Source organism: Mastigoproctus giganteus, chromosome 12 (assembly GCF_048544385.1).
Source record: "Mastigoproctus giganteus isolate SK-2022 chromosome 12, ASM4854438v1, whole genome shotgun sequence".
Lineage (NCBI taxonomy): Eukaryota > Metazoa > Arthropoda > Arachnida > Uropygi > Thelyphonidae > Mastigoproctus > Mastigoproctus giganteus.
Window position 1 is genome coordinate 49,537,152 of NC_143586.1, and position 26,447 is coordinate 49,563,598.

At 36.1% G+C, this 26,447-nt stretch overlaps 1 protein-coding gene across 6 annotated transcripts in view; it reads right to left on the minus strand.

The window, feature by feature from the left end:
- Nucleotides 1-1,257: 1,257 nt before the first annotated feature.
- Nucleotides 1,258-26,447, minus strand: part of Nin (blastoderm-specific gene 25D) — a 535,259-nt gene continuing 510,069 nt past the window's right edge. For 4 of the 6 annotated variants that reach the window (XM_090386147.1, XM_090386148.1, XM_090386149.1 and 1 more), the window contains exons 15-17: nucleotides 20,989-21,837; nucleotides 10,942-11,036; nucleotides 1,258-2,632 (exon numbers count right to left, since the gene is read on the minus strand). In XM_090386147.1, the coding sequence (XP_090242273.1) occupies nucleotides 2,444-2,632; nucleotides 10,942-11,036; nucleotides 20,989-21,837 (1,133 nt within the window). In that variant the 3' untranslated portion in view covers nucleotides 1,258-2,443. Of the gene's footprint in view, nucleotides 2,633-10,915; nucleotides 11,037-20,988; nucleotides 21,838-26,447 lie in introns of all 6 variants that reach the window. The other 2 variants (XM_090386151.1, XM_090386152.1) reach the window with 2 other exon arrangements.

Consider the following 26,447-nt stretch of genomic DNA (forward strand, 5'->3'; position numbering starts at 1 on the left):
TTCTCTACAATTAAATATTGATAAAATGAGGAAAGTTTTCGTGTTTCCATATATATTTTCAGGAAAAGCACTTTTTTTTTAAATTTGATCTTTCGAAAATTAGAAGTGAAAAGTAAATATAGTTATCGTCTTATCAATTAATTACTATGATCATAACTTTATAGAATATTTAATAAAACTCTGTAATTTTCTTCCTTTAAACAGCCGTTCAGTGTAATTTTAACCGTATAATATTTATTACTCTTCTCCTGTATACTCTTTTTTTTTTTTTTAGAACGTTAATATACTAAGGGTATACTGTTTCCACCATGCCTGCCTGTCTGTCCATCCGCTTGTAATAACTTGACTCCCAGTGGACGTATTTTCATGAAATTTTATATTTAGTTCTTTTAGAAAGATTTGCCAATTAAAATCGGGAAACCCGGCAATTATTTCTTTTTTTTTGCCATACTACTTGTATGGAAAAACGAAATCATAGATTAAATACACAGGGTGTCCGAAAAGTCTGGAACCAATGCTAAAAATGTTAGCATTGGTTCCGTCTGGGTCCATCCCTGATGGACCCAGATGGAAGTGGCGGACCAGTTTAATGCTAGACATCCTGAAAGGAATCCAATAACGCACAGCGCAGTTGGGAAACTGCTGAAGAAATTTAAATTTACCAAGGCTTGTGCTGCTGCTGTCGATCCTAGTATGCTGAGAAGAATCCAAACATTGGACACCGGCTGAGAAAATGTGTGGAGAGTCAAGGGTGGCCACGTTGAACACATATTTTAAATGAGAGTAAACATACATAGTGTAAATCCTATTGGTTACAAACTTTTTGGACACCCTGTGTACGCTTCGGTTGTGCATCTAGGACTCTTGAACGTGGTGTCGCTTTTGAAGAGCCATACATTAATAAATCAATCTTTATTACCAAGGATATAGATACAAACAGCAAAGTATATATTTTTAAAGACAAAGTTCGATTTTTTTTTAATTATAGAGATACTTAAAAAAAGTGTACGGGAGAAAAGTAATAAATATTATACAGTTGTAATTAAACTGCAAAATATCTTTTTTAATAAAGATAACGAAGTGGCCTATGTAGTTTGTGTATGGCAACTTCTATAAGCATGTCTGTGACGTACATCTCAAACAGAGGAACACCATGTTGCTTAACAAGCCTTTACTAAACTCCAATAATTACATTAACATTTACAGGAGATGAAACTAACTAAATTCATACAGATAAAAAGCAATATTGGACGTATTTAAGCATTTACACGTAAGATGAATACATACATACACACACACACTACACACAAACTATCAAAAGACAAAAAAAAAAAAAAACTCAATTGACACGGATGGCACTTTGAACTGGACATGCAACAACGAATGTTGACAGTGTTTGTGCGCCCATCACAAAAACACAATTAAGACGACACAATTAACAACATTCAAGTTAACACCCTTTGTAGAAGCAAACTCCATTCAGTCACAAACCTATAGGAGAGTTAAGAGGGTGCAACCTTCATTTAGGCCTATACAAGTATATAGTCGCAGCGAAACATTCCAAACGGATATTAAATATTCTTAGACTCAATTTATATTTTGTAATTATTTATTTTGAAGGGTATTTAAAACTTTTTTTCAAATTACTCTGGAATGAAGCTATATACAACTGAGAACGGTTCGCATTCACTCAATGGGTGGAAATTATCTTTCAAAATGTACGAACAATTGGTGTGTTATGGACATTTTTAAAATGGGAAGTAGGAGTACAGCTACCTTCCTCAATTTCCACCAACCCCGATCTGTATCTCCTCTTTGGCTTTAACATATGCACCCCACCACATCGAACCCCTTATTTGTACATATTGGCTAGTATTTGCTGGAGCTGGTCAAAGTGCAGCAAATGGAATAGCTACCTACAGCGCCAGCAAAAATGACAATATTTATATACATCAGGCACATGAAATGCAGGCACAGTAAAAAGCATTATAGTGGGCCTACACGACCCTAACGTGATTATCTACACGCCTATAAAAACGTGAAAAAAATTAACAAAAAAATAAAATAACATTAATAAAGCACTTTCAGCAGAACCAACAGATCCCAAAAGATAAAACCACCTTCTAATCTGAAAGCTGGGAAGTGCAGTGAGGGGTTATGCGAAAATGTCCAGTTCAACAACAAACATCAAAATGAGTTACACTGCTAAAATTTGTATGGCTTAACTCCTCCAGGCATGCTCCTACACAACGAGTAATGTTAGGCTTTATAAATAAAACGAAATCGAATTTCCTTTTCTTTTCCATATACATTTCACAAAGACAAATCTCTTCCTGTGGAAAGTTAAAATATAAAAGGAAAAATAAGGAAAGAGAGGAGTTCCTTGGATCAACCACGGCTGTAGGCACTCCAGCGATTACTTCCTGTGTTTCCGCTTTTAACATTATGCCACAGCTGCTCGAGATATGTCGGTCAACAGTTTGCTCAGCACCTTGCATTTATACTGCAATCTTATGTTATTTTGCTGTGTTCGTTCTTGTTGCTCTTCGGACAACTGAAGTTTTCTCAGAAGTCGGGCATTTTCCAAATAGAGATCTTTCAGAAGGATATCACTTTGGCTGGGTTGAGTAACCTATGGGAGAAAAAAAAGTGTGGTTGAATGAGTTGATTATTTGATACCCAATTAATATTCACAAAAAATATAGTTTAATACTGAAAAACGAGTAGGGGAGGTAGTAGAATACATCCAAAAAGATCCTATCTTTTTGGATGTATTCTATATTCTTTTTGGTAAAATTCTGTAAGAAAACTGGAATAGACTATTGAGCAGCGTGTGTTTTGTCTGAAAAGATTTCATCAAACTTCTAGAAGTTTTGTTACAGTGCAAAGTGAGTTTTAAATAAGATTTAGTTGAAGAAAATGGCCAGAAAGATTCAATTTTGAGATGAATAAAGAAGTTTGAACGGTCTAGTAAGGTTATAGGAAGTCCGGGAGGACGCCTGAAAATATTGCACGGATACAGGAAACGATTAATTATAGCTCAAGGAAATTGTGAAAATATTGTCGCAATAACTGAGCTTAAAACAAACATCCACTTTAAGAACTGTTTAGCAGGACAAGCTGTTTCCTTTAAAAATAGAGTTGTAACAGTTCCTGAATGACGTTGAAAAACAAAAGGATTTCGACACTGTGGCTCATTTCATTAATATTTGGAAAACAATGCAACAAATACACTTTGTCAGTTATTGATAAAGTGCATTTCCACTTTGGCGGCTAAGCCAATAAATAGAATACGCGTGCGTATATGGAGCAGTGAGAAACTTTATGAAGTTTCCTCTGCACTGAAAATGCACGATGTGGTACGCAATTTCATCACCTGGAATTGACAGACCACCTTCCTGGATGACACAGTTAATGCGGAATCCTACATGAAGCTCCTTCAAGACCACGTTGTTCTAATCCTTCAAGGAATGGGAGTGAACATGGAGAAGAAAGATTTTTCCAACAAGATGGGGCAAGGCCACATAGCGATTGCGGTTCTTCATTTCTTGAAAGAACATTTTAGTATACAGGGTCATCTCTAATCGACATCCTGGACGATATGGGACAGGATAGTTCTTGCCACCGCTCTCCTCGGATCAGAATCCCTATGGAGAATTTTGAAGGAAAATGTCTAGGAATGAAGACCTGAGAGGTGAAATCACAGGTGCTGTGGAGAACATCTCTGAAGAAACATTGGTAATGGTTATGGTAAATTAGTTATCAATGTCTGGAACGGCCTTGTTTGTACAGAGATCTCATATTTAATGTGAAGAAAATTTTTCTTGAAACTTACTAATGCCAGCGCAATACATGAAAAAATATAAGCATTCAATACCGTTGCACATTTTCTTGATGAACTGCAAATAAAACATAGAGATGGATTTTAATTGTGAGAGCGGAAAGTACACGAAAATCATGCAAGAAATTATTACAAGCAACACATATGTTTACGAAGATGGAATTAAAATAGAATATGAGTACGATAGTTTACAGTTAGGAATGGAAATAAAGTTTCCAACAAGATTACGATGTTCAAGACTTAAAAAAAACAAAAAAAACATTGCAAATGAGCAAAAAAAAAACGTTTTAATTTACTAAGTATATCAACCATCAGTGGCAAGGATTTTAAAATCTCATTAATTTTTTTTAATTGCAACACCATTTGGAATATGTAATTTTGTGATTTAAATCAAAGATTACGTTTTTCACTGATGGAATTCAGTCACTGGAATTCATAGTAGGTCCTACAGCAGCACTTGAGGAGTGTTTTAAGTCTAGTGTTATTTGAACAGAAACTGGGAAAACGTCAAGCATCTGCCCTGATCTGCCCAATCTCATTGAACATCTGTGGGATAAAAGAGAAAGGGTGTTCATCAGGAAAATCCTCTGTCCATGACACTTTACTGTTTCAAGGCAGTTCTGTCATATGAATGGTCGAATATTCATCGTATCACCTTATTGGTTCCATGCCACATCGTGTTGGAGCAACGATTCAGTCAAACATGCCATTAGCTGATGATTCTTTGGTAACCAAGCAACAACAAAACAGACTGCTCTCGATCGCGCAAGAGTGCCCTAAAAAATAACACCTTTGCCATAATAGCGTTATATAATTTATGGGAAGTTGTGTTTATTTGTAGTACGATATAGGACAACTCCCAGAAACATCAATTACAAAGGCAATATCTTCGTTACATGAGATTTTGATTCGAGTCAGCTCACTAAACTGCATAAAGGCAAAATTTCTGCACTTTACTAAACATATTATCTTACAGCGGGAAGAAAGCTTTATAAGTTGTTTTTCTTTATAAAAGTTTGACAATTATCAAAAGCATTTTATATACAAAAAACTACGCGAACACAAATTTACTTAAGAGAAAAAATCCATTGCGTAAAACACCACCACTGTGAGAAGAACATTTCTAAATAGAATTTAGAAAGAATACGAAATGAATGTAAATTCCGTTTCAAATGATGAATATAAAAGTGACACCATATGCATGTTGGGAGAGAAAAATTATGGTTAGATATTCAATTTTACAAATGCAGTCTCGGTGGTGCAATATTAGAAATGGCATTAATGCAAATAGTACTGCAGCGATGCATGTGATATGGTAGAAATAAATAGGGCAGTTTTCGAGCGATTTACATTCATGGAACCCAAAACTGAAACTCACCGGCCTATGAAAGATGAATTACTGAGGAAAGATCTCGACTGTAGTTCTCTCCATGCTTTTAATATAATATTTCTTTCATTTCGGATGCACTATTTAAAACTCCAATGGGAAACTTTCTTGTAGAAGAACACAGTCTGGCAGATTCCTCCATTTGAACACAGCACGAAGCCAACTGAGGGTAGATGGCGCATAAACATACAATACGCACTGCGAAGAAGTGTTGAATGATTTATCATAACTCAAAGTAACTTAAACCAAGACTGCATGCTGCAGGTTTTGTATATTAAACATAAAATACGTATTTTTATTATTTTTAAGCAGGAGAATGTAAAACAGGTAGCTGTCGTGATGAAAAATCTTGAGACTGTGATAATTTCCTTGCGGTACAATGACCAAAACACTGGTAATCTTCTTAAAGTACAAGAAAGCGATCGATCTTTTTTGTAATGCGGCTTCTTACTGCTTTAAAAAAATTATTTTCCTTTTTCTCTCTTGCAGGACTTCCTTCAACGAATCCACTCCTTGACTTCTACAATTCAGACAAAGATAGTTTATGAAAAATATCTTCTAATTAAGCTGATTTCAACAGTCTGATTCAATTATTAATTAGTTTAATAATAGCACTAATTAAAATAGCTGAACTTTCATTTTTCTTTTTTTTTTAGTTTTCTACGGGTAATTTTTATATTTTTAAAGGTAATTTATCAGTGCTTATTTTGATCTTTAAAAATAAACACGGTTTCAAGTGGAAAAGGTACGCATAACGTATCATAGTCAAAAGACTGTTGGTTACAGCCTTGTACTCACTATCGATCTACGCAGAACTTTCTCCATTTGATAAGGATTCTTTTCTGGGTTCTACACGTAGGGAGTGCGACGACCTTAAATAAGTATACTGTTAAGCGAGATTGAGTCTCTGAAAACACGAGTTGATGCCCTAGAGGAAAATCAAACTGAAGGATCGAAAGAGGTCTAACTGCCTGATTCTATACTGAGCAACCGTCTCCCGTGGCCAGCCCAGCACTGCCCCTTTCGGTGCAGAATGCTCTGGGTCCACGGGTGGATTTTTACTGAGAGATTCAATTTTAAGGGAAACGGAAATATATTCTGTAATAAAGAAAGGTGAAAAAAGGAACCAGAGTACGCCATATACGAAAATTGACGATGTGACTATCAGCAATTAGTTCTTAAGGGTACTAAGGAGTGTATGATCCATGTGGGTAACAATGACTTAAAAAATAAACGAACTGATTACTTGGTCAAGAAATATAAGGTCACACTGGAAAAATGCGAGAAGAGACAAGCTGTTCTTGTGTTTGCAATTCTGCAATTGACATAATAGGAGGGAATACATAATAAAAGGCTTGTGGATTAACTTGAGACTTGAGGAACTCTGCAAGGCTTATGGGAGAATTTTTTCCCAGTGTGGCCTGTCCTAGTTAACAGCAGGAATTTGATTTGTTTGGTAAAGATAGAATCCATTTGAATAGAGGTGGGGGGGGGGATACGTTTCTAGTGTCGTTGGAATGAAACAGGTTAGTGACACAGGCCAAAATCACATTTGCACCCTCCCTATGAGTACTTGTGTCTGACCTGTAATTGCTTTATGCGCAGAAAGAAACAAATAAACAGGTCCAAAAATCAGCAGCAGTCGCATACCACTGGGGAAAAAGCGTTTAAGGGGGATATGTGTTTAAAAAAACTAAAAAATACAAAATTTAACTTGTCTATATAGCAAATAAATTGTAAATAAATTTGAGGTTTACATTAAGTCGACCAAAGCTGATGTAATAGAACTAACGGAGACATAGTACAACCCAGAAATAGGAAAGAACTTCATTACAGTAAGTACAGCATGTCCTAGAGAGATAGGGACAGTAGAAGGGGCGGTGGAGATCATGATTCTTATTAAAAGCTCTCTGAGAGTCAGATAGAGTTCAGGTGGCCGCTGGGTCTGTGTAGTGATAAATGATTTGAGGTAAAGGGAAGATGGTAGTCGGGGTAAGTTACAGACCAAATTTCTACAACCACTTGAACGGGCAGCCAAATCTGATTGCCTCATTATGGAAGAATTCAACCTGCCCTATGATAAAATGGAATTCGCGGACTAGTAATATGGCATGGGAATACAGATTTTTGAGTAATCCGAATGATTTTTATTTATTCCAACTCGGAAGTACAAGGAACTAATATCCTCGCCCTCATTCTCACCTAGGATTCAAACTGCATCCAAAATTTGACAGTACAGGAAACAATAGCGGGTAGTGGCCACTGTGTGCCCAAATAGAATTCTGTGGTTAAAGGAAAAGGGGAGAAAGGCAACTATAGTAGATTAAGCTTGGGCTCTATTAACTGGAGAGACAGACAACTATTCGCTGTTGCATACGAATTCATTATGGGAATAATTCCAAGGATTTATCCTGGAAGTTACAAATGCATTTGTTGCAATGAAAAAGAAAGGAATATACATGTTATTCTATAAAAGAAAGATGCCCAATTGGATAACATGAGAGGTTAAGGGTTGAATTGAGAAAAAAGCAGGGGATAGTTGCAGATTATCCCAAGATACTGATTTATGCGATTATTATAAGCAGATAAATGACAAAGCCGCTACCTAAGAGGGCTAAAAATGGAGAAAACTTCCATTCGTACTTGAACACAAAAAAAGAAAAAAAAAAAAAAGAAAAGAGCGTATCACATAGGCAGAAGTGGCAGACGAATTGAATGGGCAATTTGTAATGATCTTTACAGTTGAAAGATTGTTCGAACACGAAGGAACAGTTATAGTCAGACTGCTGTAAATTAAGTGATATATCAATCTCAGAGAAGAGTCTGAAAAAAATAACTAAGATGAGCAAAAGTAAAGCTCCAGAATGGACAGTATTCATCCTGTTATTCTGAAATACGCTGCACGAGAGTGCATCATCCCGTTGGAGATATTAATGAAATCATTAGATTTCAGGATTAGTCCCCTAGATTTGAAAATCGTTAATATCTTTCCAGTCCACAAAGGAGGTGAGAAAGATCACAGAGTCAGTGGTTGATACAATACAGGTACATCTCGATAGGAATGGGATCATTAATGGATCCCATCATGGATTCGTGAAGGGGAAGTGTTGCCTGCTCAATCTAGTTAATTATCATGAAGAAGTCATAAAACAGTTGGACGTAAGAAACAACTTTAACATTATTTATCCTGACATCAATAAAGGTTTTGATACGGCACCCCATGAAAGGCTATTATAAAAACTGGAATTACTCGTAAGATTCTTCGCTGGATCTTACCAGTAATCGCACCGTTGTCATAAGACTGGCTAAAAAATAAGAGACAAGAGTTGTCATGAATGGACTTTCCTTAGGATGGACCATGTAGTCCTTCAGGAATCGGTATTGGGGACATTTATGTTTCTTATCTTTCTTAATAATATTGATGGAAGTTGTCAAAGCTTGCTGATATTTAAAGGCAGGAAATTCGCATTTTAATGTAGGGAACAGAAATCCACGAGTTACTTTCAAGTTATGGGGAGAGTTGTTAAAAAATGGTTCAGGACGAAAAAGACGAAGGGATAACGATTCAGTTAGACATGAAATTTTCCATGCAGTATAAAAGCGTGATTAGTAAAGCAGGAATTGGACAGCCACTTTTGGCAACGGGGAAGTTATGCATGATAAAAAATTTCCCTTTTCTGGCAGAAGCCTTTCCTTGAATAGTTTAGCCATTATAATACTAAAGGAATAATACATTTTTTTTCACGAGACATTTGGTCTTTGGTCTTTCATATGTGGGGAAATTGTTGAGTTTCCCTCCAACATACAACGAATAAAACACTTTTGTCTAAAAGGATACATTGTCTTTTATTATTCAATTAGTCTCAAGTCAGGATCAAGACGTAAAAGTACCTCACCCCATTCTTACTACACTCACTTCCTGCAACTTAAAGCTTGCCCCAAAATGTGGAAAAAGGCAATAACTGCTCTGTTCCTTTTTTTTTTATTTTTTATTTTTTTTTTTTTTAAGAGTAAGGGGACTCTTAACCCGACTTTGAACAATATCTTCCTGTTAAGAGGTTAAATGAGAACATTTTTATTTCTCATCTGCCACCATTTTAAAAATATTCTCGTCTACAAGAAACTCTATTATGCTCCTCACATTTATTTTGTTCAACATGCAAGGATTTTCTCTCCTAAGAATCCAATACAGCCACCAAAAATTATTCCGTTCCCTCATCTCAGCCTCCGATATAATTTTCCTCAACTCAAGCCTTCGATCTATGTCCTCTCTGCTGTGTTCGATTTGAACTTACTGTTGTAGTAGATTGCAGCAGTGATTGTCGATGGGTATTCCTCTTTCCCATTGTGTTAAATCAGTGGGTTCAAAAGTCTTTCCTCTGGACTCTTGGGCATCAAGTACACAAACGACTTCTCCAAGATTCTTATTTCTCAACTAAAGTGAATTGTCTGCTCTTCGTGGATGGGTTAAAACTCCTCAGCTTTACTGAGTCTCCTGCCGATGGCACAGAATTGTATTATCTTTAACAAAAAAAAGTTTCTTTGTGTTCGTTTTTAAACTGAAATTCAATTTTAATTTGAATATAGTTAATATTACCGATATATTCTAATTTCCAATCCATAAGCAAGTGACCGATCAAAAATCAAAACCACTGCAGGTAGCCAGAACGGCAAAAAAGGCAATGGTCTTGTTTGCCGTTCTGGCTACCTTATACAGTAATTCGCTTTTAGTATAAGGAATAAGATATATATGGTGGCGTTTGTTTGGCACCAAAGTATAAGGCGACAGTATCTGTGTCTCTAATTGAGTGAATTCTTTGATCGATTTGATGTTTATTGGAAGAAAACAAGTCTCTAGAAGAGGAAAAACCATGCGACCGTCATTCGAGACCGGCTAACTCGGTCATCATAGAAAAGCCAATAAAAATTCCTCGCTTCCTTGTTGCGATTCAACTTCAGGCCTTTCCCACCTAGTGTGGAAGGACAGTGATTATAACCACTCTGCATTATTCTACAATGGAACCATTAGCTGCCCCGGATTGTATTAGGATTGCACACTATATTACCATGGCACAATTGCCACCGAACGAGGTGAATACTTCTGTCGATATACTTTCAACCTTTTTTTTTTTTTCAAATCGAGAAATTGTAGCTATATTCTTATCTTACAGGTTAATTTTTTATTGGTTTTTATTTAAATCTCCATTGATATGTAGCCTATTTTCCTTGAAAGAAATTTGATAAAAATTAAACGCGATGCTCGAAATCCTGGTACAAAGTGCACAGGCTAAAAAACATAACGCGTGACTGGAAACGATGCACTTGGTTCTGCTATTCTATTTTTAACAAAGAATAAAAGTATGCGATCAACAAGATATACCCTATTCAGTGACTTGACTGATACCAATAGCTTCCGATATCGTTCCATGTTCAAAACATAAAGGCACCTGTTCTCTGGAGATTGTTTTTTAATAGTTAATTTCGTTAAGTGATTTTAAATTAATTAGAGCGCCGCAAGTTAAACTTCAAACTATGTACAAAACACATTAAGAAGATTATCGTGCACAAAAAGATACAACAGCCCTTAATAGCGACAGAATAATGTTAGAAGCAGAGGAATGTAAAGAGAAAATGTTAAAAGACAGGGTTAAAAAAGATGTGAGTACAAAACAAGCTTAAATCCCAACCCAAGCTGAAGGCCTGTTCCACACACCTCCTGTCCTAGAGAGGGACTTTCCTTGTACAGTCTTTGGAGCTCCTCTTTGTGCTGCAATTCCATCTCTAACTGCTCTTCCACTTGTTGTTGTCCTGAACAGAAAGCAGTTGAAGGAGGCAGAAAATTAGTGCGAAAGTGGTAGCAATTATTTCATTTAATATATAAAAAAACAAAATAACATGTTATATTAACAATAATCACACTAAGCTGCGAAATATTTATTCAGGGTTAGTGACTAAAAATTAAAGCTTTCAATAAGTCTTCTAACATCAGTTAATGTATACGTGAAGGTGAAAGATATATCACAGTAGCATAATTTCTAATTCAAGAAAAAGAGCTAATATTACTTCGACTGCCTTTGTAATTTCATTAATTCTTGCTGTGGGGATTGTTTATGCTCACTCCTCAAATATCTACAAAAGAATTTCGTTGAATTCAGGTCTAGCAATCGTGGGAACCAAAGTCCGAAATCACTCAACTTCCAGAAACATATTCCATGTACTGCATGGAGACCTTCGATACAGAGCCATAGTCAACTGGCTACGATTAATCGTAACCAGCTGACTCGGTACTCTCTATGAAGACCAACCCCCTTCCCTTCCCTGTTCTTTCTGTTGTCTCTCTTCATCCATAGTTTTAGTACTATCATTGCTACAACTCTACTTAGTAGCGACATTGTACTTGTAAAAGTTTGTTCCTCGATGCTCAGCTAGTCAACAAATTGCTCAAATACGTTCATATTGCAGTAAGAAGTGATTTTTCTGTAAAGAAAGAGGAATGTTGAATTTAATTTTGGAACGTAATATACCCACATTTCAGCAGGCTGTGATGAAAAGAAGAACATAAATCACTAAGTGATTCATGCCTCAATCTCATACTTGTAAGCCCATATTAACTGTACACAAGGAAGATATCCCCCCCCCCCTTCGATGTGGTGGTATCATCTTTGAAGAACATCATCCAAAATGTAAATCCCTGCCGTGATGTGCTGCAGAAATCTGTTCCGATTAGTCGGTGATGGGTAACCTGATTTAACGGATGTGCCACTTTTTTCAAATGAGGATTGCATACCACTGAGCATATGGCATAGATAATGAAGAGAGCTTAAGAAGAAAAAGTATGTCATGGCTACCATATTATTTGTGTTAAATCTGTTTATTACGATTTAGTTCAATGTTAATTTGCATATTTAGTTTTGGTTTAGACCGGTCGACTGACTGCATTAGCGAACCCGCCGGTATTACACTACCTCTGGGGGGTGCGAGATTTGGTGTTTATTGTACCGGTACAGGATGACAGTTGACCCAGGCCCGATGCTAGGGATGGGCACCAGGCAGCAGCTACCCATGTGTTTGCTGCATCCTGGTGGTAAAGTGGCCTGATACAAACAATACAACACACATTAACATTTACACACACACTTTTTCAGGCCCGTTATGCAGAGTTTCTGCACCATAACGAAGGAAAATCTGATGAAAGTTATCAACCAACTACCAAACAAAATTATCGTCGGGCCTGATGAATTTCCCTTGTTTATCATTAAAATATCCTGTGTCTTCATTGTGGATGCTCTTTTACATATGTTCAAGGAAATTTTGCGAACATGTGCTGTGCCTGAAATTTGAACACACTACTGTGTCAAACCCATTCCAAAGATTCGAGGCCTAAAACTGCGAAGGATTTTCCCCCAATCTCAGTGGGTTCTTCGCTCCTTCAAGTTTTTGAAAGGAAAATCCTAGTGCAACTTATTGAGCATTGTTTTCATCACAGACATTGCCACCTTCACAGCGTTATCCCCGGGAGATCTTCTACCACCAATCTTCTTCAAACATTGTTTCATGTACAGGAAGCTTTGAATTCTCGAACGCAACTCAACATAATATATCTTGACGCTAAATCTGCATATGACAGGACTTCCATCACATCTTTACATAACATCCTGAAGAACTACTTCAAGATCTCCGATAACTTCCTCTCTGTACTCAAAAAAAAAATTTTGCAGGAAAGACGACTCCTTGTTGAGACAATGGTCTCTCACGATCCTTTACTGTCTTCAGAGGGGTTCCACAGAGTAGCGTACTGTCAGCAGCGCTGTTCGTAGCAGCTTTAGAACCTCTGCTAGCAAATTTCCAAAACATGACATCGTATGCCGACGATCTTCATTTTTTCGGATTAGTCGGACCAAGAGCTCTCTATCCAAAGAGCTGCAACAAAACAAATCTCTGAGATTAGCACCTTTCTTCAATATATTGGTCTTGAACTAAATGCCAAAAAATCTGCCCGGATGACGTTTAAAAAAAGGAGAAGAATAATCCCAATGCACATCTCTATACATGGACATCAAATTAAACCTGTCAACTCTCACAAGGACCTAGGCTTGGTCTGGGATTCGAACCTGTGTTTTCAGGAGCACTTCAAGGAAGCTAGAAACAAATTCTTCTCAGCCCTTAGGTCAGCTGGACAGGAACTGGCGGGTTATCGCAATAGCAAGCTGACAACTAAGTATATCCGATCTTGTGTAGTACCAGTGGCTCTCTACGTCGGAAATCTGGTCCTTTGCCCCTCCAACCAACCTGCGGCAGTTCTTGGGGATTGAGTATTGGCTTCTTCGATTCCTGAATAGGACGTCAGGACATCCCCTTACTATCTCTAGGGGTATACTACATTCGCTGCATGGAATGACTCCTTGGAAGCAGATCATCACCACTCGCAACATAATTACCATCTCTAAGCTCATTTCCGGTAAACTAGATGCTCTCAGCATCGACAGCTTCATCATATCATCCTGCCAGAGAATAACAGAAGAATAAGTAACCGGCAAACATCTGTGATCCGACCTGCCCTCAACCAAATCAGCTCGCTCAGTCATACAGTATGTTCCCAGCAAACAAGATTGGACTTCTCAACGACTTAAACATCAACCCTGAGGAAATTTGCGTTGACAATGCCTACAGAACAAAAGTTTTTGCAGATACCTACGCAATAATCTTGCAATTTTAGACCTTCAATTCACCATCGTCCTACGTGGCTTCTGTAATTGAGGATGACCGTGCTCTTTCTCCTGTTCCAGTCAGCCTACAGAATCTCCACACTCTGCTTGGACAGACGCTGACTGTATATTGAGCATTTATGTTGAACATAATCTGTCTTTGTCTTGTATCTCTATATTTGTATATTTTATATTACCCAATATAGATTTTGTATTGCTATGTTATGGTTTTGTTTATCCTCCTAGCATTTGATTGCTGTCTAGGGGTGAATGTAACTTTTACTTTATCTGAATTAAATAAAAAAAAAAATAACAGAGTACAAATATGGAGATGAACTAATGCCTAGGAGCCATCCCGATACTGGTTCCAAACCAGTGTGCCTAGGCGTATTAGTGTGCCGCAACCATTTTCAAGTACGTCGCGAGATTAGGAAAAATTCCACAGAGTTCGATAGCAATCACTATTTCGGTGTGCCGTTAATATTTGTCTTTTAACTTAAAAGTGTGACTTGAGTGACAAAAGATTGGGAACCACTGCTCTAGAGGGTGGTGGCCGTGACATACTTTTTGCTTTTTAAGTTTGAGTTCTTTTCGTTATTTAGTATCTGCTTCGGATCATATGGGGGCATCCATTGGCACTTTTCTGGAAAGTGGTCAATTACTGAAATACAATCCTTTTTGGAAGTTCACAAATGATGACGTCGGCTTGAAGAGGTGGTGCTTGTGCGTTCCCAGATCTTTTTATTTTTATTTTTTTTTATAAAAAGTGGTGACCTTTCTTTGTGAATGTTGGTCTCCCGACCGGGGATTGCGAGTTTTTACTACGGGAGGCGAATGTTGCTTTGTTTTGTCTTCGTTATTTTATTTCAGTTTATTGCATTGTATTTTTAAGTTGATTTGGTAAGCTGGAGCAGAATCATACCTTACCACGTTTAACAATAAAATGACAGCAAACATTTGCCATATTTGTAACGCGGTTTATGTTTCATTTTTCTTTTTTTTTTTTATATCTAGAAAACAACAAAAAAAGAAGTTATATGGAGCCATATCTGGAGTTTTGATATTTGGTTAAAAAAAAAAACTCTGCATAAGTGGTGACAAAAGCAATGGCGCATTACTGTGGTGATTTCGAACTTTACTCTACTTTTCTAAATACAGTAAGTACTTAAAATATATTGATTATGCACTGCGGAAAATTCATAGAAATTGTGGTAAATCATAAAGACCATACCTGGATTGCATAGCGCTGTGTTGTTAGTAAGACACATTCAAGTGCCTACAAAGGAAGGAAAGACACTCACATGACTGTCAGATTTAATTCAATCTGTTTATATTTTATACGAGGTGTGGAAATAAAGTTCCCGGACTGGTGCTGCTGCGGTCATGTTCGATGAGTTTGAAAATAAACGGAGAGTGGTACGTTGTACTTCAAACTTCCTTCAACAGACGGTGGTACAGAGATTGTCCAGTAGGGTAATAGGTTGCAAGTAACAACAACTGCAGTAGCGTTAACGTTCCTCGTTTTACGATTTTGCAATGGGACAACGAACTAATATCAAATTTTGTTTTAAACTCGGAAAATCTGCAAGAGAAACGTGTGACATTAAAAAACTGTTTATGGTGAAGAAATGTTAACTCGTACCAGTGTGTTTGAATGGTATAAGCGGTTCAAAGACGGACGGGTGGATGTTAGCGCTGACTGAGCAGTGCGCGTCCCGTCAACCTGTCGAAATGACGAGAGTTGCAAAAGTTCTGGAAATTGTGGAGAGATCGTCGTTTGACCCTCAGAATGATGGCTGAGTTGGATATGAATAAGGGGAAGACTCGCTAAATTCCACAAAGATTTAGGGAAAAGGAAGGTCTGAGCAAAATTTGTACCTCACGGATGAGCAGAAGTAAACGAAGTGTCATCGTGAGAAGATTTAATCTCAGGTAAGGCCACAATTTCGAGAGAAACACAGCTGGTTCTTGTTTTGATAGGGCGCCTCCGTAGCCAGGTGGGCAGAAGCAGCAGTGTGTAACACACGCTTCTTGATTAGACCGGGGTTCGAGCCCGTGACCACCAAATATAGAGGATGCGGAAAGGTCAGGGAATGACCACCGCATATCCCCGGAGCAATATGGTCTTAGTTGCTAATGCTCCTAAAAACCAAAATAACAACAACAACATAACATCTTATTTTGATAATGCCCCCCGCACATTTTGCACTTGTTGTGAAGAAATTTATGATGAAACATGGTATTGTACAGATCAACCATCCACCCTCTCTCCCGACCTAGCACCAGCGGACTTCTTCCTCTTTCCCAAGGTGAAAACTACTCTCAAAGGAAAGGGATTTCAAGATGTTGAGGATATAAAGAAAAATGTAACTGTCGCTCTTAACATCACCTCTTTGGACGCCATGTAATAAGTGCATTCGATCAGATGATAATTAATTTGAATAAAAATGAAACCATTTTTGAGTATTTTGCAAATAAAAAGAACACTTTGAGTTCTTTTTATTGCACCATTCTGGAAACTTTACTGCCACACCTCGTAGTAATGTGCATCCTCTGAAGTATGAGCAGTACGCAGTTGTGGTAACCAGATAACACAAAAATTGTGTAAAGAAACCACTGCGGAGTGTAGTGAGGTCATTCAAGGCAAGTGCACTAATATCCAAATTAATGCTACTCAGATATATGTTCCAGTTATGTAACAATTCTTTGATCTGAAGTCATGCAGGTTGAGGTTTCCTTCATAAAAAGGAAATCCCGGATGGTATGGTCCTAGATATATTTCCAAGTAGAATGCAAAGGTAAACTTTGTATCTTTACCATATATTAACTCTGGGGGCTCACATCTGGTGAGGATGGGCTTGGCACACCCAGGGTCCTGAGCTGGATATCATCATTCTTCTCTTTCTTGATGATTCCTTTCTATTTCTGATTCTCTCTCTCTCTCTCTCTCTCTCTCTCTCTCTCTCTCTCTCTCTCTCTCTCTCTCTCTCTCTCTCTCTCTCTCAGGGTAATTCAGATATATTTTTTTTTTGGCTGGTGCAGCATAAGCCTCAGGCTAACTTGCACCATATAGCTAATAATAATAATAATAATAATAATAATAAAGATTTTAAAAAAATTGTCTTCTGGGAAATAATGGGAATTCATTTCTCTCAGCATACAAACACTACACAGAGATTCTGAAGACTCTAATGGTTGTTCAATGAGTACTACGACAGCTGTATTATATGGTGTTGAGAAACTTAATGTTATTATAATTATTAGTGAAGTGTTTTAGTGATGGGCCCCATTTCTGTTTACAATATTTATTAATGATATTGATAAAGGAAATCAAGCTTATTATTGAAATATGCATATGATACAAGGATTGGCAGGACAGTTAATGATAGGAATCAAGGCATGCTATTGTGGTATGACCAAGAAAAATTAGGCAGATTGTGGCAATTAAGCTTTAACATTTGTAAGTGCAAGGTATTGTGGGCAACAGTAATCCCAGAATAATATATAAATTAGTTTGTAACACACCCAAGGTGGTAGAAAATGAATGAGATCTAGGGGTAATTGTAGAGGCTGATACAAAGTTCTTGAAGCAGCATAGGCAGGATGTTAGAATATCTAATCAGATTTTGTCAATGATATACAGGAACTTTGCCATCAGCGACAAGGAAGTGATTATCCCATTGTAAAAGGCAATGGTTGGGCTATATCTTGATTGTTGCATTTAGGTCTGGAAGCCTCATTTTAAGAATGATGTTGATCTACAGATCCATTGGTGACTTCAATCAATATCAGCTACATGTTAATAAAAATGTAGCTGACATTGATTGAAGGCACCAAGTCTCTGTAAGCACATGCCTAAAAGTTAAGTTTCTTATCCACTATTAAACCCAAGAAGCTGTTGATATTTGCAGCTGGGATCAGACTGTTCTTTAATAAGGTGAACCTGTGGTTCAGGTTCGTGGTGAAAAGCTGATTTTTGCTCATAATAGCAGCCATTTCACTGTTTCCAGTCCTAGTTTAATTACTGAAAGTTGGAACCATTTCTCTATGACAGTTTTCTCAAACTTGATATAGTTGGGGACTGGTTTTATTTTTCAGTACCATATTTGGCTCCCCAAACATATAAACACATATAAAAATAAAAATTTCACTCTTAATTTAATCTTATAACAATAAGTCATTTATTAAAAGCTGTACTGGGAACAGTCACTTGTTCCCTGTACAGCTTTTAAATAACTAAGAAGAGAACTAATGTGGACAAGGATAGTGTTTAACATCACAGAGTAACTTTATGTCAGGAGCAAAAAGATACATTTTTATCCATAAATTTCAGTTTAACATTCAATCTATTTCTACATTTGTTTTTGAAGAAAACCATTTTTACAGTTTTCTTAAAAAAACATAAAAGAAAAGAAACTAGTTTCACACTCATAGACTTGTCACATTCAAGAATGTTGTGCAATAATAATTGGATCATGAGATTATTTGTATATTTTCTAAGGACCAGTACTGGGCCAAGAACCAGAATACCATCTATGGTATTCATGGGCTATGAATGACAGAATATAATAAGATCATCTGTATATATATAAATGGGATGGGGGGTGTCAAAAAAGATTTGTATTCACCCAGAAGTAGTTGTGATAGAACAAATACCATGTATTACACTTTTTTTACATAGTTACCAGACAAAATGACACATTTTTATCACATCTCAATACACTTCCGTAGGCCAGTTTTGTTGAAGATCACTGACTGTTCTTTAAACCATGACTGAGCAACAGAAATCACTTCATCATCAGCAGCAAAGTGTTTTCCATTAAGAAAGGACTTCATGGTAGGAAAGAGGAAGAAATCAGAGAGTGCAAGGTTGGGGGAATAAGCAAGATGTAGCAATATTTCAAACCCACATTCGTGGGCACAGTTCACTGCAGTATGTGAGGAATGGTCAGGTACATTGTCATGGAGCAAGCACACACTTTTGGGCAGCTTTCCCCATCTTTTATATTTTATAGCAGCACATAGCTTTATGAGGAGGTTGAAATAATATTTTGCCATCACAGTACAACCCTTTTGAAGGTAATCTATTAGTACTGCACCATTGCTGATTCCAAAAAAACTGATGGTATCAACTTGCCAGCACTTGGGTGCAACTTTGTTTTTTTTTTGGGGGGGGGGGATTATGTGCTTCCATTGTTTTGAAATTTGTTTAGTTTTTGAATCATAGCTAAGGATGCAAGTTTCATCAGGTGACTAGATGAGAAAACAACTTGCTTTTCCTGGCACATTGGCAACATTTCATGTGAACAATGAGCCCTTTCCTTCTTCTGGTAAGGGGGGCAGAAGTCTGGGAACTCATCTAGCAGACACTTTACTAATATGCAACTGTTGATGATGTTCTACACAGACTCTACACCAGTTTGGAGCACTGCAGCTAGTTCTTGGATGTTAAAAATCATCCAGAATTAATACCTCAATTTTTGCAACACTCTTCTGTTACAGCAGTTGCTGGGCATCCTCCTTCATCATGCACTGAGTTCTTCTACATTTGAATCATTTATACCAATATGCAACAGCACTATAACCTGGCCAGGCTCCTCCATAAACGGCAACCAGGCAACCATGCCTTTGTGGACTGTTTTGGGTGTTTCCCAATACAGAAAGAGGAACTGATTCACTAATCTGTATTTCACTTTATGCATTGTGATACTTCGCTTCATTCAGCGCTGCAAAAAAAAAAATTGCATATTATGTACTTTGAACTGACTGTTGCAGGAATAACCTCCTCCAGAATAGATAGGGAGGATAATGAGCTCTGATAAAGAGCCTGAAATGCTCTGAGCTGGAGGAAGTGCTATATGAGTTGAGGCAAGTGTCCTCTTAGGCCTAAATTATGTATTTTTTGAAGGATATCTCCAGGTGGTATAAAAAGTTTTTTCAGTATCTAGACTTAGATGCCACAGAGGACCTAATGCTTCAGTTATTTCAATGGGGAGGGACAAATCATTACCTCTCTATTAGTACTGATACAGCTACTGTGATATATATAGGGCAACAGTGATAACTCATAGTGAAACTAATTCAACTGATTAATGTGGTAACCTCATTCTTGAAAATAATTTTTTCATACTCTGTTTTAATTGTGCAGGGCAGAGGGAAAAACAGAGAATCTAGCTCTCATTATAATTTAAATTTTATGTAAACATATTACAAAGAAAGTGTATATTTATACCCTTATACATAATGGTACACTGTTGTACATTCAAAAGAAAATAAACATTTTATCAATCAAAATAAACAGGATTACGTAAAAAATAGGATTTATGCAAGATTAATAACTATCAAAATTGTTATTTCTGGTTACTTTTCAAAAATATTTCATGTCCCAGATGCTGTTGTTGTTGTTTTAGGGATTTATTAGATGCATCGGCAACTATGGCCATAGTGTGTCCCAGATGCTAATTATACTACTATGATGTGGACTTGATATGATGCCATGTTTTCAAAGTTTATTACACAGTAAAATATCTGTTAAAGATGTAAAAAAAAGACAAATAAAAACTTCATGAAGAGAAACAGTGCTTTGAAAGTATGGTGAACTCTCCATGGTAGACTAGTTTTTCTTAATAATGTGGGTAGCAGAAATTCTGGTTCAATGCTGCCTGCAGAAAAAAGTCTGAAATTCTTTTCTGTTTAACATTGGATGTAAGTCGTTTGTTTCTGTTTAGTAAGTCATTCAGAACATCATGTGAAGGATTTCTTACACGATTTTCCAGTTACTTTCCTTTCACCCTACTCCACAAAAAAAACAAGAAAAAAACGGAAAATCATAGAGAAATAAAAATTACTTTGTTCACATGCACAGCCAGAAGGATGGGAATTGCACAGCATATCCTTGTTAAAATATCTGGACACAAAATTTAAGTTAATTTCATTGTTAATGGCACAATGCCATGGGATGAACCATTAGAAAAAGTAAGTCAAAAACACCAAAATAACAAACTTTTTATGATATTCAATGCATTAATTTGTTATGAAAAACACTGACTACTTACGTAACTGTCCAATTTCCTCTTCCCACTGCTGCTTTAACCTATCCTGATCTTGGAGATATAAAGTCTCCAATTTGGTTTCAACAGTCCTCAAAAATTGAAGTACTAAATCCTCCAGTTTTTCTTGAAGAAATGAGATATTACTAATGGAACAAGACTGCAACACTTTATTAACTTCCTGTCTTAGCTGTACTGCAAGGTCACCATGATTGGAATCTTCCTCAATCATTTTCACATACCTTCTATTTCTGATTTTTTTATTTCCTTGAACACTATGAAGCATCTCTTTGGATTCTTTTTCATTCACTTCTTTTGTCTCTATTAATTTTCTTTCAAATTGTTCTTCTAAAGACTTTGTAAGTTCTTTCTGCCTTTCCTGAAACATTTGTTCCATCTGGTTCTTTTGTTTGCTGAAGTCATCCTGAAGTAGACGATTAGCATTGATCTGGTCCTGAAGCTGCCGTGTTTGACACTGAAGTAAAGAGTCATATTCTTCTCTTAATTTTGCAACAACCTTCTCTTTTTCAATCCCAATTTCATTCTTCTGTGAGATTTCCTTAGACAATTGCTCTTTAAGTTCAATCAGTTCTGTATTTAAGTTGTTCTGAATTTCCTTTTGCTCTTGAATTTCTTCCTGTAACCTGAGGATCGCGCTATCAGTACAATGTCGGATCTCTGCACTGCATTGGTTGCATGATTGATTTCCTAACTGTGCTTCCAAGTCTATAACCTTGGTGTTGTAGCACTTTTCCATATCTGTCACAAGTTTCTCATATTTAGTTTTGAGTTTGGCAACTTCTTCTTTGTGATTTTCCTGCAGTTTTTCTATCTCAAATGGCACTTTCATCGGATCTGAAACAAACAGAATAAGTAATTAAATTTAATTATTCTATATATCAGTTTCTTTCAGAGAATTTATAAACAATATATTTCAGTTACCAAGAATTACTTAATTTAATGTGAATGAGGGCAAGATTATTAACGGGCTGTGCAAACAGATGCTATTAGTACGGTAATCCTCCAATGGAATCAATATGCAAGCCTAGTTTGCTTGCATACTGATTCCATATGGAGGGAAGTCCATCACCAGGAATTATCAAAGTATTCCACTATGTAGTGCTACTCAAATTACTATTTATTTAAAATGTATGCCACTTCCCATGCCTGGGTTTTGCCTTTTTTTGGATCTCATCAATGAGGAAGTAAGCCCTGTAAGTGAATGATCCAATAACTCAGTGACAATAAATACCATCAGGCATCTCACATACAATACTGTCGTGTAGTATATATTCCACATATATATATATATCTACAAGACAAAAAAATAGAAGTCAACTTATGTGTGATGTTAGAATATATGGAATATATTCTGACATATAAGCTGATTTCTATTTTTTGTCTTGAAAATTCGTTCTTAATTACATATTTGCCATATAAGTTGACTCCCCCCTTTAGAGTCTTCTTTCTCATCCCACATAATGGTGGTTTTTTTTAGTTCAATCTGAATTAAGAACCACTGTCTACTTTTTAATTCAATTATTTCTGCTTTTTTAAAAGTTTACGTTATGACATCAGTCTTATTGATGCTATATGCATACATAGGAGGCTTTAATTATTTAACCAGCCATTCTTTGTTTTCTGTTTAGTACTGTATTGCAAATTGGCTTCTCTGTCCAATGCCACAATATGAAAGTGTGTTTGCTAAAAGAAATTAATAACCTGGAGAGTTTACTTTTTACGAACTTGAAAACATATCTTTTAATGAATTTAATGAATTGCATTTGTCTGAAGATGAACAAATTCTTGTGCATTAAAAAGTGAGAAACAATGTATATTTGTGTAAAAATATAAATATAATAAATTGTAGCTGTATATCAGTTTTAAATTCATGTCTTTTCAACCTCCTAAGCACATGGCTTTTAATTCAAACCTAGGGTTTTATACCCAGTATATAAGTCGATCCTAAATTTTCAGACAATTTTTTAGTGCTTCACTGATTGACTTATACATCGGAATATGCAGTGTTTTTCATCTCTGGACTGTCAGGTGATTCACTGATGGAGTCTACTTCCCCAATAATGATATCTCAAAAGAGGGTCAAAACCTGAGTATAAGAAATGGCACATATTTTAAATAAATAACAAAATGCTTCTGCAGCGCAGCTATGCTTTTTATTCAAAGCAAGCAATGCAGCATCAAGGCAACTTGTGGTGAAGGATCCTCCACAATGTAAGATCAATCCACTTGGTAGCAAACTTAGCTAAGTGCTGTGTACATACCAAGGCTATGCCCCTCTTGTATGATTATGTTTTATAGCTCTCTTTTAGTATGAGAGCTTGGCTCTATATATTTTTTCAGAATTAAATAAATTTAAAATTAAAATTTTTAATATACACCTTTTTTTTTTTTTTTTTTTTTGTCATTCAGAACAGTATAGTGACTTCAACACTTGTTACTCATTTGGAAAAATCTGTGTTTCAATCTCATCAGAGATTAGAAAGAGTTTTAAAGGCCTCTCCAATTGGGGTTATTTTAAAGGCTTCTTCAATTGGGGCCATACTTCTCAGATGGAGAGTATGGTTTTTCCTCCAAGTTGTTTCAGGCTTTTAAGCCTACATATGATTCAGGCCAAAAATCTTGAATAGTTGTTGTGCAAAAAATTGAAAGACAGTTTTTTTATATTGATACATTAAAATGAAAAAAATAAATGAACAAAATAATAATAATAATAAAAATATATACTAGTGAGTGATCAAAGTAAATGCAAGGGTGTTTTCTGGTGTTTCCAAAGACATCAGAATTTTTTTTAACTTGTGATTACTAGTGGAACTATCAAATCCTCAACAGCCAGTAATATACATTTATATTTTTCATTGTAGAATATCAATCTAAATTTGTATAGCTTAAAATTAAATTGGTTTCAATCTAATTATTAAATTGAAACACTACTTGAAATGTCATCTCTATAAAATTATTTATTAGATTAAAACTTTAATTTTAAAATTTAACTAGACTTGTTCAAGTTAATAAATATGAAATGGAATGAACTACTGATTTTTTGCTTTTCAGGAGAAAAATCTAAATTTTTTTTTCTGAAGGGCAGCAGTGTTTGTTATTATTGATGATTACACTGCTATTCTTTGCTTTACTAACCTTTACAATATGGTTGCTCTTTAGGACACAGATTGCTCTACACCCACATATGCTGAGGTTATGAAGTTGAAGCCATTAAAAGCAAGGCACTAAACATCTTTCTAAATGCAACCAAGAATTAGTTGAATCCTCTGCAATAGCTTAATTAATGAAGAGGCAAATACATTTTACTCTCACATGTTTTTGTCAGTTGGCACACTGATAATTGCCATACTACCATATGGATGAAATCAGCTGGACATATTCCATAACTCACTATAAATGACAGTTGGATAATGTTTGTTTCTTTATAAAAAGAAAAAAAAGAACAAAACAAAACAGGGAAAAATATGTTTTCATAAGTAGCATAGGCTTATTTTTATGAACATGGAGTGGGATTTATACGACAGTCTATGTCACAACCCAAGAAATGTATTTTTCTCTAATAAAAAACTTGATTTATAAGGGTAAAATAAGAAGACAGAATTCCAGCTACTGTTCATTGCTGGATATGTTTATCCTTCACCTAGCAATGAAGCATTTTAAGCTCATTTGTTTTCAAGTTTTCTATCTACCTTTACAAAATATTCATTTAGTTAATATGACATATGACATTCAAAATTTCGTTTTTCTGTTGTTTGTACAAGGCACACATTTTGTAAAGTTAGGATATGATTGTCTGTTGTAAATCTGTGTTAACCATAATTGTTTTATCATGGCTACAATTCCAAAAATAATAAAATACAACAAAACACAAACAGCTGGGCGCCTCCGTAGCCAGGTGGGCAGTAGCAGCAGTGCGTAGCACATGCTTCTTGATTAGACTGGGGTTCGAGCCCGTGCTCACCAAATGCAGAAAGGTCAGGGAATGACCACCGCATATCCCCGGAGCAATATGGCCTTAGTTGCTAATGCTCCTAAAAACAAAATAACAAACAACAAACAGCTGGTTATGCTAAGATGCTGTTCCAATCAAAACTTAAAAACATTCACTTCCACTTTCCAGATTTTCTGATACAAGTGATTCTTCAGCCATCAAAGGTGCCTAACTGTCCCCTAGTGCAGCCAACTTTCCAAGGATATCCAGTATTCATTAAAAAGAATTGTGAATAAGATTACCTTAACTTTTACTTACACATTAAAATGGAACTGTCCAGGAGAATCTAATCCATATTTAATTTCTCATCCAACAGAAGAAGTCCAAGGCCTTCCAGAGGGTGGGCCATGAAGGCCACGGACTTTAAATGGATTTTCAAATAGATATTTTTCCTCAACAAGTGGTTTTTGTACAGAAAAAAAAAAAAAAAAGACTAGTAAAGCATTTGTTAAAAAATACATTTAAATAATGTCTCATATTTTTGTACTCTATTTTGTTTTCATGCAGCTTCAATTTTTTTATTACAGCTTGGGGCCGCAAAAGAGATGACCAGTCCCCTCCAGACCTCAGAGTGCCTGGGAGAGATAACTGATGGAATCATTCTTACTGGCGATGCATCATCCTATCAGTGGAGACAAGATGCCAGTGTAACCTAAAGTACCCAGAATGAGACTAGTAATTTGACCTCAGAGTTTCATGCCTTCCATATTCTATTTCCTTTAAATTGTTTGTTAAGTGACCAAGAAAAGCGAACTACAAAACTGTTTGTATTCTGTTCAATAAAATAAAATCAGTTTTCCATAACATGGTGTAATCCCTCTACAATTTGAAAACTTTTGAATTCTGCTGCAACTATTTGTTTATATTTTCATCTTTACTTAAAACTAAGTGAGTTGCATTCTATCTACATTTAATTCCTTTCAAAAGGAATGCAACTATTAGCATTTTTTTAGCACTTGGCTTTAGCCATTGAAGCATAGTGGAAATGTATCTGTCACATGCTGCTTATCTGGCAATGTCTGTGTCTGAATCCACTCATTAACAAGAGGAATTTTCTAGGCCTTTTTCAAGCAATAGTGAGATGGTTCGATTCAGGCAGGGAAGCATGGTTGCTACCATAGCTTTGGTTGTAGTAACATGTATACATATGTAGATGAACATGCACCTACACTGTTGAAATTGGAACCCAATAATATGCTGGGCCTGCCTAGCCTGAAATAATAGCTTTAAATATGTACTTATTAAAAAATAATAAATAAATAAAATTTCTGAAGTAAATGGTTTTTTTTTTTGTTTTGGTTGCTAAAATAGCTTGTGTGTAACCTTTATTACTGAATGCAACTATTAGCATTTTTTTAGCATTAGTTGAGGCATATGATGCAAGAAAGCAATATCACATGCTATTGCTCCATTTCATAATGCCTCATTCTTTTGTTGGATGAAATCAAATACA